General features: G+C 38.0%; 2 protein-coding genes across 5 annotated transcripts; one reads left to right on the top strand and one right to left on the bottom strand.

Annotated features, from left to right (window-relative positions):
* Positions 1 to 1,147: 1,147 nt before the first annotated feature.
* LOC137126168 (ciliary microtubule associated protein 1A-like) lies at positions 1,148 to 7,239 on the top strand. Of its 4 annotated transcripts, none has more exons than XM_067502662.1 (7): positions 1,148 to 2,457; positions 4,350 to 4,469; positions 4,577 to 4,780; positions 4,960 to 5,061; positions 5,135 to 5,256; positions 5,344 to 5,484; positions 5,567 to 7,239. In XM_067502662.1, exons 2-7 carry the CDS (start codon positions 4,358 to 4,360, stop codon positions 5,657 to 5,659), a joined length of 774 nt encoding a protein of 257 aa, XP_067358763.1. In that variant the 5' UTR covers positions 1,148 to 2,457; positions 4,350 to 4,357; the 3' UTR covers positions 5,660 to 7,239. The 4 variants fall into 4 exon arrangements, with proteins under 4 accessions (XP_067358763.1, XP_067358761.1, XP_067358762.1 ...); XM_067502660.1 differs by having other exon boundaries at positions 1,149 to 2,457; positions 4,328 to 4,469; XM_067502661.1 differs by lacking the exon at positions 1,148 to 2,457 and adding an exon at positions 2,676 to 3,349.
* A 1,034-nt stretch (positions 7,240 to 8,273) lies between these two features.
* LOC137126167 (ciliary microtubule associated protein 1B-like) lies at positions 8,274 to 12,474 on the bottom strand. The gene is made up of 7 exons (XM_067502658.1): positions 12,390 to 12,474; positions 11,175 to 11,316; positions 10,864 to 11,067; positions 10,583 to 10,684; positions 10,365 to 10,486; positions 9,847 to 9,987; positions 8,274 to 9,764 (listed from the first exon to the last, which is right to left on the bottom strand). The coding sequence occupies exons 1-7, from the start codon at positions 12,450 to 12,452 to the stop codon at positions 9,672 to 9,674; spliced, it is 867 nt and encodes a 288-aa protein (XP_067358759.1). The 5' UTR covers positions 12,453 to 12,474; the 3' UTR covers positions 8,274 to 9,671.
* Between the last annotated feature and the right edge of the window lie 13 nt (positions 12,475 to 12,487).

The following is a 12,487-nucleotide window of genomic DNA, read 5'->3' as shown; positions in this document are numbered from 1 at the left end:
CTGATTGCCTGATTCTTTTTGGCGGGGGACTGTCAGGCAGTCTGGAGACCTCAGTAGTCAGGCTGCTTTCCCCATAACAACCAGTGAGGCTGGTGGATGACTGCAGTTTGTTCTGTATTTGGCCAGAAGCGCCGAGATTGCCGTCTGAAACTCCCATTTGAGCCCATTATAATAGTGGTCCAGAAATTCTCCTCAAAACACAAACAAGGGCTGTATAAAACAGTTACGCCCTGTCTTCATTTTTGTGAGTATCTTAAATAAAATATATTATTATGTTCAGTGAAGCCTTCTGCCGCTCTGCCGTTTTTTAATTCCATTAATAGGACTAATACTTTTTCAGATTTTGCACATTTTGCGAGGCAAAGTTTGAGCAGTTTATAACCTGTCTTCAGTAAATGTGATTGATCAGCAGATTGAAAGCTGTTGTTGCCATGATAACGGAAACAGCTAAATCAGGTCATGTGATCAGCCTCAGAGACATGTCCAAACACTTTTACTTTTTTGCATTTAAATGGTAAAATGAGTTTGTGGTTTTAGTCTACCTGAAGTAGATATTAGGTTCAGGTTCACTGACTGGACAATTGTTAGAATTTCGACTTTCTCCAAATTAAGATGTAAATGGTTCTGCGTACTTTGACCCACTGAGATCTCAACTTTTGTTGTTATGAAATGGTCATAGTAGTTTATAAATTCTACTTTTCTTCAGGTGTTTGACTTATACTTTGCACTGAGTAATACATTCACTAATACATTTCTACAGTTTCATCCATGGGTTTTTTGGCACCTAACTACTTAAGCATACTTTCATCTAGAAAAACAGTTCAACCTTCAAAACATTCAGCTTATAAAGGACATTATTGCTTTTTAAATATATTTTATACTTTTTAAGGTTTTTACACTTTTAAAATTTTTGCTTTGATGGCGATGATCATCAAAGACATCACATAATTGCCTTTGAAGTTTTGCCTTTGGAGTTTTAAGGCTTACAAGGCTTTGAATTTTGCCTAAGCATAGCTGTTTCGGCTATATTTTTGCAAAAACAGTCCTCTTTTTTTCAGCTTTGCTTGGAAAATCCTTTCAACGCTAAAGCATTCAAAGTGCATTTTCACAGCTATTTGGTTGGGAAAACCTGGGCTGAGGTTGGGGAAAAGCCGCAACAGCCCATCCCCATCCCCAGCCGCACAGTGCTGGTCCGAAGCCCAGTAGAAATTGGGGAGGGTTGCCTCAGAAAAGACATCCAGCGTAAAAATACTGCCAAATCAACATGTGGACAAAATATCCCACTATGGCGACCCTGACCTCACAGGATAAGCCAAAACAACAAAAACAAGTGACACATGCTGTCAATATTTACATTAAAAAGGGCAATAAAAATAGTTTGTAATTGGATATGCCATAGAAGCAAAAAAGCGAAGTGTTCAATAATTAATTAGTTAAAACATTTATTTAGGCTCATTTAAGTTAGTCAGCCGCACAAACAGTGCAAGGGCTCTGGCATCACCAGTCTTAAATAGAATGAATTCATTGTTAGATGTCCACATCCTTGTCACGAAAATGCTACTGAACTAACCAATAAAACATCAGTGTGAATGTAACAATTATTAGGAAGTGAATGTTCCAAAATCCTGCATAACAAAAAACATGGAACTAGACCTTACCATGTAAATTCTACTTGCCCAGATACTGAGCACAAATTACCACCATCCAACACCCGGGTAAAAGGCAATGCCCCTGCTAAATCAAACAGTCCAGTCATGACTTTGGTTAGAGCCCTGAAATTGTTGCTCATGTCCTTATGTCTTTATGCAGATTGAGACAGCTGGAACAGTTTATTGGTGACAACTGCAGTATTTATACATGTCAAAGCAATAATCGCTTTATTTTACACTAAAAAGCAATCTTTGCCAAATGTATTTACCCCCAAAAATGGAACATCAAACTTTTAAGGCTTTATCTTAGAACTTTATCACAACATGCCAGTTTTATTTTGATGTGTAAAATAAAACTGTAAAGCCACTATGTTACTACTGTATCCTTCCTTTGCAACAGGAGGAGCTGCTTAAGGGCTCTGCTGGTCATGTCCTCAGTTGTTTTATAATTGTTTTTCTTTTTTTGTTTGTTTCTTTATTTATACATGTTAGTCTCATTGAGTAACAAGGTCTCATTTTCAAGAGAAACCTGTTTCATTGTCTGTTGTGGACTTGGCTGGAGAGAATAAAAGGCCATAATAATCGAGCTGTGATGTAAAGCGTTTGCCAGGATTTTTTTAAAAAGTCCCCATACTGTGTTAAACATCTCTCTCTCAGTCATGTCTCCCCCTTTCGTCCAACCTCATCCAGGACCCTGTTCGGAGTTCAGAGGATCTATTGTCTACTGAGCTGTGTGAGTGCAGTGACACGTCTGTGTCCACACAAAGAGGAGACAGTGCTACGACGGTTGATTTGTGCACTTACGAGGGTAAGACAAATTTGGAGTTATTGTTTATCTACAAATGTGTGCGCACCCTGTGCCATGAGAGTTTTGTGTTGATTGTGTAATTGCCCTTTTATGCCAACAGCGCCCTTAAGAGGAAATTTAGGAGAAATAGTAACAGATACTTCACAAGGGTCTACATCACAAATTCTACACTTTAAGCTGAGTCCCCATCAAAATAAAAACAATAAACTTCATTCTTGGATATCATACTTGTTGAATTCCATTAATTTACTTTATGTTTTGGCTCATTGTGCCAGGGTTTACAGGGACACTTGTTTCTGTAGGTTAAGATGGTTGATCCTTCAGAAACCAACCAACTTATATTTATATAATAATACCACATCATGAGAGTTTAATAAACAAAGGAAAAAGAAACAATGAGACATTCCAAAGTAGAAAAGGTGTGGCCCAATTCACAGATTTGCTAGGCAGCTGTCCTGCATATTTCCATGTAACTCCTCCTACATCAGAACACAATAATACAATGTTAACTGATACATCTCATGTTTACTTTGAATAGTGGAGCAGGCTACTGTATTGTAGTTGTACCATTTTAAAGCCAACCCACATGTCCACCTTTCGACCCTGTGGCCTGGTGCAGCTTTTTAGACTAATAAATCATTTACACCATCTACACACCGTGTTTCATGCATTCACATTTTGGCAATTCCCGGGCTGTCCACACAAACACACACGCACACACGTACACACACTCACACATATTATCAAGCAAGCCCGTGAAAGAGTTGTCTCCATGGTAATGTTGTCATAGTGAAGTTGACCAGCACAAAACAATCTGCGTTTGGGTTCAAGTTCAGAGGGATAAAGCCTTACATAGAGGGACACTTACGGCAGGACCAGGACTTGTATAAAGGTAAAATCAGTTGTCTTTTTAATTTATAACAATAACATAAAATAAAAAAACCTGAAAACAATCACTGTTTTCCTAAGTTTGCTTGCACGTCAACATCTTGTGATTTTAGACTATTCTGAATATATATTGTTCAATAAGTTTGGCAATGGCTTCACTAAGAATTTATAAATCACACATTTTCTACTGGCAAATAGTAACTTATTAACTAATTGTGTCATTGAAAAAAAAACGAGCATTATTGCTAAATGAAGCAGCAAAGACTAGTGGAGTCATTTTATTTGCAAGCAAGTGCAACTTACAGAAAATGTTAAACTATCTACAGTTAAACCTAAATTAGCCAGTATTTTGTGATACATTATCTCAGTGCTTTCTTTAACTCAATAACATAGTCAGTACTTTCTTTCCATGAATGGATTAGTGTGGATATTGTAAGCTTGCTAAATTTAATTTTTACTTTGTGGTCTTTATTTGGGTATTAATGGCTTTAAGTATTTCAAGTCTTTGTTCATTTAAAATTCTATTTCAAGCCACAAAAAAATTTGGAGAATTTTGAAACAAACTTAATGTTAACTCTTCCATAATTTAAGAGTATATTTCATTAGTAAAGAACTACTGCTGTGGTCATACTGAGAACCTACTGAGAAGTTCTATTTCCATAATTCCCTCTGTTTAAACGCTTGATTCCAATAAAGGCTTAGTAACCCATCTATCAAGATGCCAAGAGATGGCCAGTAGGCCAATATGCACTGGTGTTACAGTATTTCACATTGCATTAGTCAAATTGTTTAAGGGCTGTCCATTTAACCAAGCAACATTAGTGCCTGCAATTTGACATTTTTATGCCACACCCTTCATTTTTGCATTTTAAAATTACTTCTTTCCCCCTAAAAGAGAACTCGGTGGTGTATAAGACAGCAGAAACATTCCTGCAGTTACTCTATTTTTTAACTTAGAAACAAATTTATTAATTTATTATAGGTAACAATTCCATCCCCTTCAGTCAAGGTAATGACAACTGCTGAACCTTGGATTGGAACATGGAGGCCCCACAGGCCAAGAGGACCCATAGCTGCCCAATATAGTAGCCCAGGACCCAAGTATGCACTGCCTGCACTCACAGGTATAGCCAAAATACCCATTATGTTGATTTTTTGAAAACCACCAACATCATTGTAGTGATTTTTAGTATTATTATTGGCATTTTCTGTCATTATTCTCCCCATAAAGGTACTTCTCAACATGATCCTACAAAATACAAAGCACCAATGTTCAGTTTTGGGACAAATTATAACCTTTCCAGTTCTGACTGCTCCCCTGGACCAAGATACCTCATCCCCTCTAACATCACCAGAGAGGGCCGAGATGGCACTCCTGCATTTTCACTCCACAGCCGTCCAAAGGAGCCTAAATGTTTCCAGGCCCCTGGACCAGGTCAGCAAAACCCCTTAGCTAAAGTGTGTAAATTCAAATGAAAATGAAAGACTGCTAATCTTGGATACTTGTGCTCTAACCACTGAAAGCTAACAATATGGCAGTTCTCTCATTACTGCATGATACTTTGTATCCTGCCAATCAGCAGTGTCTTTATCTATATTCCTGTGGGGTTTCAGGCCACTACTCTCCAGAGTCCTCAGGAAAATCAGTCTTCCACTCTGCTCCTGCTTATTCTCTGTCTGGGAGGAGCAAATATGTCAGCATTAATCAAACACCAGGTAACATTTAGTGTTGGGAGCATATTTAATCTGCGAAATAGGACATAAATCTAAACTGTTGTTCATCCTGCAGGTCCAGCCTCCTACTCTCTGCCCCCTGTGCTGGGGCCCAAAACTATAGCAACATCTGCTGTTCCTTCCTATTCACTTTGTGGCCGCAGCAAATGTGGCAGCTTCCACGAAGACCTGAAGAAGGTACTGCACAAAACATAGTCATTAAAATAATATATTTTAAAAAATCTCAAAAAATGTTTATTCTCTATACTTTTTATTCCCCTCCAGACTCCTGGCCCTGCTGCCTACAATGTTGTGGACCCTCGTGTTTACAGGAAGAAACCTCCCCAGTACAGCATGACAGGCCGCAACTTCACTCCTGGTGAAACTACAAATAAACCAGGACCTGGAGCACATTATCCCGAGCATGTAGGAAACCCTTTTATGTCCTATTTGATCATCAAAATACCTTTTGCATTTTGCTCATTCACTGAAATTTTCCTCTTCATAGGTGACCTTCACAAGAGCAAAAGCTCCAAGCTTCTCCTTTGGTCTACGTCACTCAGAGTACATCTCACCCGTCATTGTAGATATCTCTGATTAATGTAACATACATTTGGGAAAATAATTATTTGATCTTCTGCTGATTTTGTAAGTTTGCCCACTTACAAAGAAATTAAGGGTTCCATAATTTTATTATTATATCTTAGGTTTATTCTAAAGGATAGAGCAAGAATATCAACCAAAAAATCCTCAAAAAGCACACGATACAAATGTCATAAATTGAGTATTTGGTCCACTCTTCTTTACAGATATTCTGTCTCTATTATTTAGAATGAACCTATGATAAATATAGACACCTTATTTCTTTGTAAGTGGGCAAACTTCATCAGCAGGGGATCAAATAATTATTTTCACACTCGTTTCTTCTTCAAAACTTCAAATTTATACAGCAGCATCAAATAAAGCAAAACAAGCAAACTGCTTGTTCAGTTATCATCGGCAGTTATAGACCTCATTGTATTGGTATGCTGTCTTTTTATTTGGTCACTTTGTCAGGGTTAAAACCACTATCAGTATTTGAAGTAAATCATACTGAATCCAAAATATTTAATTGGTTGCACATTTATTTTAATGTGACAACTGATTATTGTATATCAGACCAGTTTTCACAGCTGCTTGGTTTGGAAAACTGATATTTGAATAAGCTAAAATAAATAAGGGCAATAAAAAATGTAATTGGATATGCCATAGAAACAAAAGCCAAGTGTTCAACAATTAATTAAAACATTTATTTAGGCTCATTTAGGTTAGTCAGCAGCACAAACACACAGGGCTCTGGCATTACCAGTCCTAAATGTATTGCATACATTCTTAGATACCCCCATGCTTGTCAAGAAAATGCTACTAAACTGGCAATGATGAGGATCATCAAAGACATTACATAATTGCCATTGAAGTTTTAAAGGCTAACTGGTTTTGGAGTTTGCCTAAGCAGTATATAAGGAAAAAACATTTCCATTTCAGTTATTTCAGCAAAAGCAAAGCTTTCAGCTATTTCAGCAAAAACTTTTTTCAGCTTCGCTTGGAAAATTCTTGTAGAACCAAAGCAAAGTGCATCTTCTTTTTGGAAATGCTTTTTCTAGTTTTAATGTAACATCTGATTAAAGTATTTCAGACCAGTTTCAGTTTTCACAGCTATTTGGTTGGGAGAACTGATATTTCAATGGGTCAATTGAACTCCCAACAGCCCATCACCAGCTGTGAAGTGCCGGTCCTGAGCCAGGTAGAAAGTGGGGAGGGTAGTCTCAGGAAGGTTATCCAGCGTAATAATCATGCCAAATAAACATGTACACAAATGATCCACTATGGCGACCCTCACCTAAGCACAGTTTACAGAGCAGAGCAAACCCTTTTCCTGATTTGTAAGCTGGAAATATAGAAATGGGAATGTATTAATGTAGGATATTAACATTAACTAGAAAAAGCTTTTCCAAAAATAAAATGCACTGTGAAAGCTTCAGTGCTGTAAGGATTTTTCAAGCGAAGCCTAAAAAAAGCTTATGAAAATATCTAATTATGAAAAAGGCTTTTATATTGAAAGTGTGTTTCTTGTGTGTGTTTGTGTGTATCCACTGTAAACTTTACAACGTCATTTAAAAATTAAAAAAAGTATCAAAAAGGCTTTTAATGTGAAAGTGTTTCCTGTTTTTTGTGTCTTCACTGTGTATCATGTGGGACAAAATCTGTCAGGTGAAGTGTTTGGACACAGCTATGAGGCTGATCCGATTCAGCTGTTTGTTACCATGGAAATGGCAGCTTATGTCATTCACATATGCTGAAGACAGGCTGGGAACTGCTCAGACTTTGCCTTGCAAAATGCAAAATGTAAAAAAGTATTACTCCTATTAAAAAAATTAAAAAACTGAGTGGCAGAAGGCTTCACCAAATATGGTGATGTACTTTATTTGAAGATATGCAAGAAAATGAATGGTAAATGGTCTGCACTTGCTTCTCATTGGCACTCACAATCACACACCAATGAGGGAGCTGCTATGGAGCTGGACAATGCTCACTGGGAGCAACTAAGTTGGGGTTCAGTGTCTTGCTCAAGGACACTTTGACATGTGACTGGAGGAGCTTAGGATTGAACCAGCAACTGAGGGATTGTTGGACAACCCCTCTACCTCCTGAGTCACAGTCGCCCCTAACTAAGGCAAAGCGGCGATTTTTAAACACCCATTAGTGATTTGAAGAGAATTTCTGGACCTCCAGTATAATGGCCCCCAATGGGAGTTTCAGACGGCACTCTCTCCGCTGATGGCCAAATATTGAAAGGAGTTGTTGAAGGTTTAGGATGACAAGTTAGAGTGCTGGTGATAAAAGTTTGAATTGCCTCTCTAGGCTGAAGTATGCCCGACTAGTTAAAGCTGAAAGACAACAAAGCTGAAGAGGAGCTGTAGAGTCTTTCCATTCATTGGATTGAGAACAAATTGCTGAAAAAAGGTGAATATTAAAAAAGTATAAAATAAAAAAAAGAAAGTTTTATTTCTAGTTAATATTAGGCTGAAGTAGTTAAGTGCCAAAGATCTTACAGAAATCAGAAGAAAAAGAAAAAGAAGAAGAAAAATTAGAATATCATAGATAAATGTGCAACCATTTAAATATTTGTAAGTATGACTTACTGCAAATACTAATAGTGGTTTTAACCCTGACTATTGACCAAATAACAAGACAGCATACCGATACAATGAGGTCTATAACTGCCGATGATGATGATTTCAATAATGCTAACAAGTTTGCTTGTTTTGCTTTATTTGATGCTGTTGGGTAATTTTGTCTCTCTTCTTCAAGTTTTTAAAAAAAGATGATACAGTGGGGAAAATAATTATTTGATCCCCTGCTGATTTTGAAAGTTTGCCCACTTACAAAGAAATAAGGTGTCTATAATATTTATCATATGTTTATTCTTAATAATAGAGATAGGATATCTGTAAAGAAGAGTGGACCATGTGCTTTTTTGGAACTTTTGGTTGATATTCTGTCTCTATAGAGCCAGAATATCAACCAAAAGTTCCAAGTTCTGTCTCTATAGAGCCAGAATATCAACCAAAAGTTCCAAAAAAAGCACATGATACAAATTTCATAAATTGAGTATTTGGTAGTTGCATTTTAGTGAGTAAAATAAGTATTTCACATGATTCAGTACTTGGTGGAGAAACCCTTGTTGGCAAGCACAGAGGTATGACGTTTTTTTGTGGTAGGTTACAGGGTTTGTACACATCTCAGGAGAGATTTTGGTCCACTCTTGTTTACAGACCTTACCTAAATTCTAGAGGTTTCTTGGCTCAAAGTTTCAGCTTCCTCCATAGATTATCTAAAGGGTCAAGGTCTGGAGATTGGCTAGGCCACTTAATGACCTTAATGTGATTCCTTTTGGGTCACGCATTTGTTACCTCGGTGGTATGTTTTGGCTCATTGTCATGCTGGAAGACCCATTCACGACCCATCTTCAGAGTCCTGGCTGAGGGAAGGAGGTTCTCATCCTAGATTTTACAAAACATGACCCCTCAATACCACAAAGCCGGGTTGTGCCTTTAGCAGAGAAACAGTTCCAAAGCATAATGTTCCTATCTCCATGCTTTACTGTAGGGATGATGTTCTGAAGGTGATAGTCAGCATTTTCTTCCTCCAAACACTGCAAGTCCAGTTGATGCCACAGAGTTCAATTTTGGTCTCATCTGACCACACTATTTTCTCCCAATCCATCCCTGAATCATTTAGATGTTCATTCTCAAACTTCAGACAGGCCAGTAGATGGGCCTTCTTAGGAAGGGGTACCTTCCTATGGACTTTGAATGGAAGATTATGTGGACAAGTGTCTTTTATACACATAACAACTTGTGGTTAGGAGCACCATGTTAAATTGTCGGGACTAATTTGTGTACGACATGAACACATACCCAGTCCGTGGGAACAAGAATTATTGTTGATTGATAGGGGATCCAATACTTATTTTACTCACAGAAATTATAGACCCTTAATTTCTTTGTAAGTGGGCAAACTTACAAAATCAGCAGAGGATCAAATAATTATTTTCCCAAATGTATGTTACATTATTCAGAGAGGTCTACAACGACGGGTAAGATGTACTCTGAGTGACGTAGACCAAAGGAGAAACTTGGAGCTTTTGCTCTTGTGAAGGTCACCTACGAATAGGAAAATGTCAAGGAATGAGCAAAATGCAAACAGTATTGTGATTATCAAATAGGACATAATAGGGTTTCCTACATGCTCGGGATAATGTGCTCCAGGTCCTGGTTTATTTGTAGTTTCACCAGGAGTGAAGTTGCGGCCTGTCATGCTGTACTGGGGAGGTTTCTTCCTGTAAACACGAGGGTCCACAACATTGTAGGCAGCGGGGCCAGGAGTCTGGAGGGGAAACAAAAGTATAGAGAATAAAATATTCTGAGATTATTTTAAGCAATTATTAGTGGCTCAGTTGGTAGATGGGCCGCCTACCGACCATAGGGTCAGAGGTTCGCACCCCACTCTTCCCGACCATATGTCGAAGTGTCCCTAGGCAAGACACTGAACCCCCAACAGCCCATCCTCATCCCCAGCTGTGCAGTGCCATTCCCAAGCATGGTAGAAATTGGGGAGGCTTCCGTCAGGAAGGGCGTCCGGCGTAAGAAAAAAAAACAGCCAAATCAACATGCGGACAAATTATCTACTGTGGCAACCCTGAACACGCGCAATAAGCTGAAAGGACAACAAAATAAAGTTAAGGACTATGTTTTGTGCAGTACCTTCTTAAGGTCCTCGTGGAAGCTGCCACATTTGCTGCGGCCACAAAGTGAATAGGAAGGAACAGCAGATGTTGCTATAGTTTTGGGCCCCAGCACAGGGGGCAGAGAGTAGGAGGCTGGACCTGCAGGATGAACAACAGTTTAGATTTATGTCCTTTGTGCAATCAAACTTAATGTGTATTTCACAGCTTAAATATGCTCCCAACACTAAATGTTACCTGGTGTTTTATTAATGCTGACATATTTGCTCCTCCCAGACAGAGAATAAGCAGGAGCAGAGTGGAAGACTGATTTTCCTGATGACTCTGGAGAGTAGTGGCCTGAAACCCCACAGGAAGTGACATAAAGACACTGCTGATTGGCAGGATACAAAGTATCATGCAATAATGAGAGAACTGCCATATTGTTAGCTTTCAGTGGTTAGAGCACAAGTATCCAAGATTAGCAGTCTTTCATTTTCATTTGAATTTACACACTTTAGCTAAGGGGTTTTGCTGACCTGGTCCAGGGGCCTGGAAATATTTAGGCTCCTTTGGACGGCTGTGGAGTGAAAATGCAGGAGTGCCATCTTGGCCCTCTCTGGTGATGTTAGAGGGGATGAGGTATCTTGGTCCAGGGGAGCAGTTAGAACTGGAGTAGTTATACCGTATCCCAAAACTGAACATTGGTGCTTTGGATTTTGTAGGATCATGTTGAGAAGTACCTTTATGGGGAGAATAATGACAGAAAATGCCAATAATAACACTCAAAATTACTACAATGATGCTGGTGGTTTTCAAAAAATCAGCATAATGGGTATTTTGGCTATACCTGTGAGTGCAGGCAGTGCATACTTGGGTCCTGGGCTACTATACTGGGCAGCTATGGGTCCTCTTGGCCTGTGGGGCCTCCATGTCCCAATCCAATGTTCAGAAGTTCCCATTACCTTGACTGAAGGGGATGGAATTGTCACCTAAAATAAATTAATAAATTTGTTTCTAAGTCAAAAAATAGAGTAACTGCAGGAATGTTTCTGCTGTCTTATACACCACCGATTTCTCTTTTAGGGGGAAAAAAAGTCATTTTAAAAATGCAAAAATGAAGGGTTTGGCATAAAAATGTCAAACTGCAGGCACTAATGTTGCTTGGTCAAATGTGAAATACTGTAACACCAGTACATATTGGCCTACTGGCCATCTCTTGGCATCATGATAGATGGGTTACTAAGCCTTTATTGGAATCAAGTGTTTAAACAGAGGGAATTATGGAAATAGAACTTCTCAGTAGGTTCTCAGTATGATCACAGCAGTAGTTCTTTACTAATGAAATATACTCTTAAATTATAGAAGAGTTAACACTAAGTTTGTTTCAAAGTGAAATGTTAACACTTTTCTGATAGGACTTTGCTTTGATGTTTTATCCTTGACTTTTTTTCTGCCTTGTACCTCACTTGTAGGTCGCTTTGGATAAAAGCGTCTGCTAAATGACTAAATGTAAATGTAAATGCAAATGTTTCAAAATTCTCCAAATTATTTTGTGGCTTGAAATAGAATTTTAAACGAACAAAACAATTAAAATACTTAAAGGCATTAATACCCAAATAAGCGCCACAAACTGAAAATTAAATTTAGCAAGCTTACAATATCCACGCTAATCTCTTAATGGAAAGAAAGTACTGACCATGTTATTGAGTTAAAGAAAGCATTGAGATAATGTATCACAAAATACTGGCTAATTTAGGTTTAACTGTAGATAGTTTAACATTTCCTATAAGTTGCACTAGTCTTTGCTGCTTTACTTAGCAATAATGCTCGTTTTTTTTTTTATCAATGACACAATTAGTTACTAAGTTACTATTTGCCAGTATAAAATGTGTAATTTATAAATACTTAGTGAAGCCATTGCCAAACTAAGTGAACAAACAATATATATTCAGAATAGTCTAAAATCACAAGATGTTGAAGTGCAAGCAAACTTAGGAAAACAGTGATTGCTTTCAGGTTAGTTATTTTTTTCTGTTATTGTTATAAATTAAACAGATTTTACCTTTATAAAAATGTCCAGATCCTGCAAGTAAGTAAGTATCCCTCTATATAAGGAACTCAGCATGTGTATTGAACCCAAACACAGAATGTTTGGTGCTG

This window comes from Channa argus, chromosome 4 (assembly GCF_033026475.1).
Source record: "Channa argus isolate prfri chromosome 4, Channa argus male v1.0, whole genome shotgun sequence".
Classification (NCBI taxonomy): domain Eukaryota; kingdom Metazoa; phylum Chordata; class Actinopteri; order Anabantiformes; family Channidae; genus Channa; species Channa argus.
Note: the sequence above shows the minus strand (reverse complement) of the source record. Positions and strands in the feature narration are given on the sequence as shown.

Bases quoted from the DNA above. Each gene is read 5' to 3' on its own strand.
- LOC137126168 (XM_067502662.1), top strand. From the start codon at position 4,358: ATGACAACTGCTGAACCTTGGATTGGAACATGGAGGCCCCACAGGCCA. The intron at 4,781-4,959 runs GTCAGCAAAACC...GTGGGGTTTCAG, and splicing joins TTTCCAGGCCCCTGGACCAG to GCCACTACTCTCCAGAGTCC. The intron at 5,062-5,134 runs GTAACATTTAGT...TTCATCCTGCAG, and splicing joins CAGCATTAATCAAACACCAG to GTCCAGCCTCCTACTCTCTG.
- LOC137126167 (XM_067502658.1), bottom strand. From the start codon at position 12,452: ATGCTGAGTTCCTTATATAGAGGGATACTTACTTACTTGCAGGATCTG. The intron at 10,685-10,863 runs GTCAGCAAAACC...GTGGGGTTTCAG, and splicing joins TTTCCAGGCCCCTGGACCAG to GCCACTACTCTCCAGAGTCA. The intron at 9,988-10,364 runs GTACTGCACAAA...TTTCCCCTCCAG, and splicing joins TCCACGAGGACCTTAAGAAG to ACTCCTGGCCCCGCTGCCTA.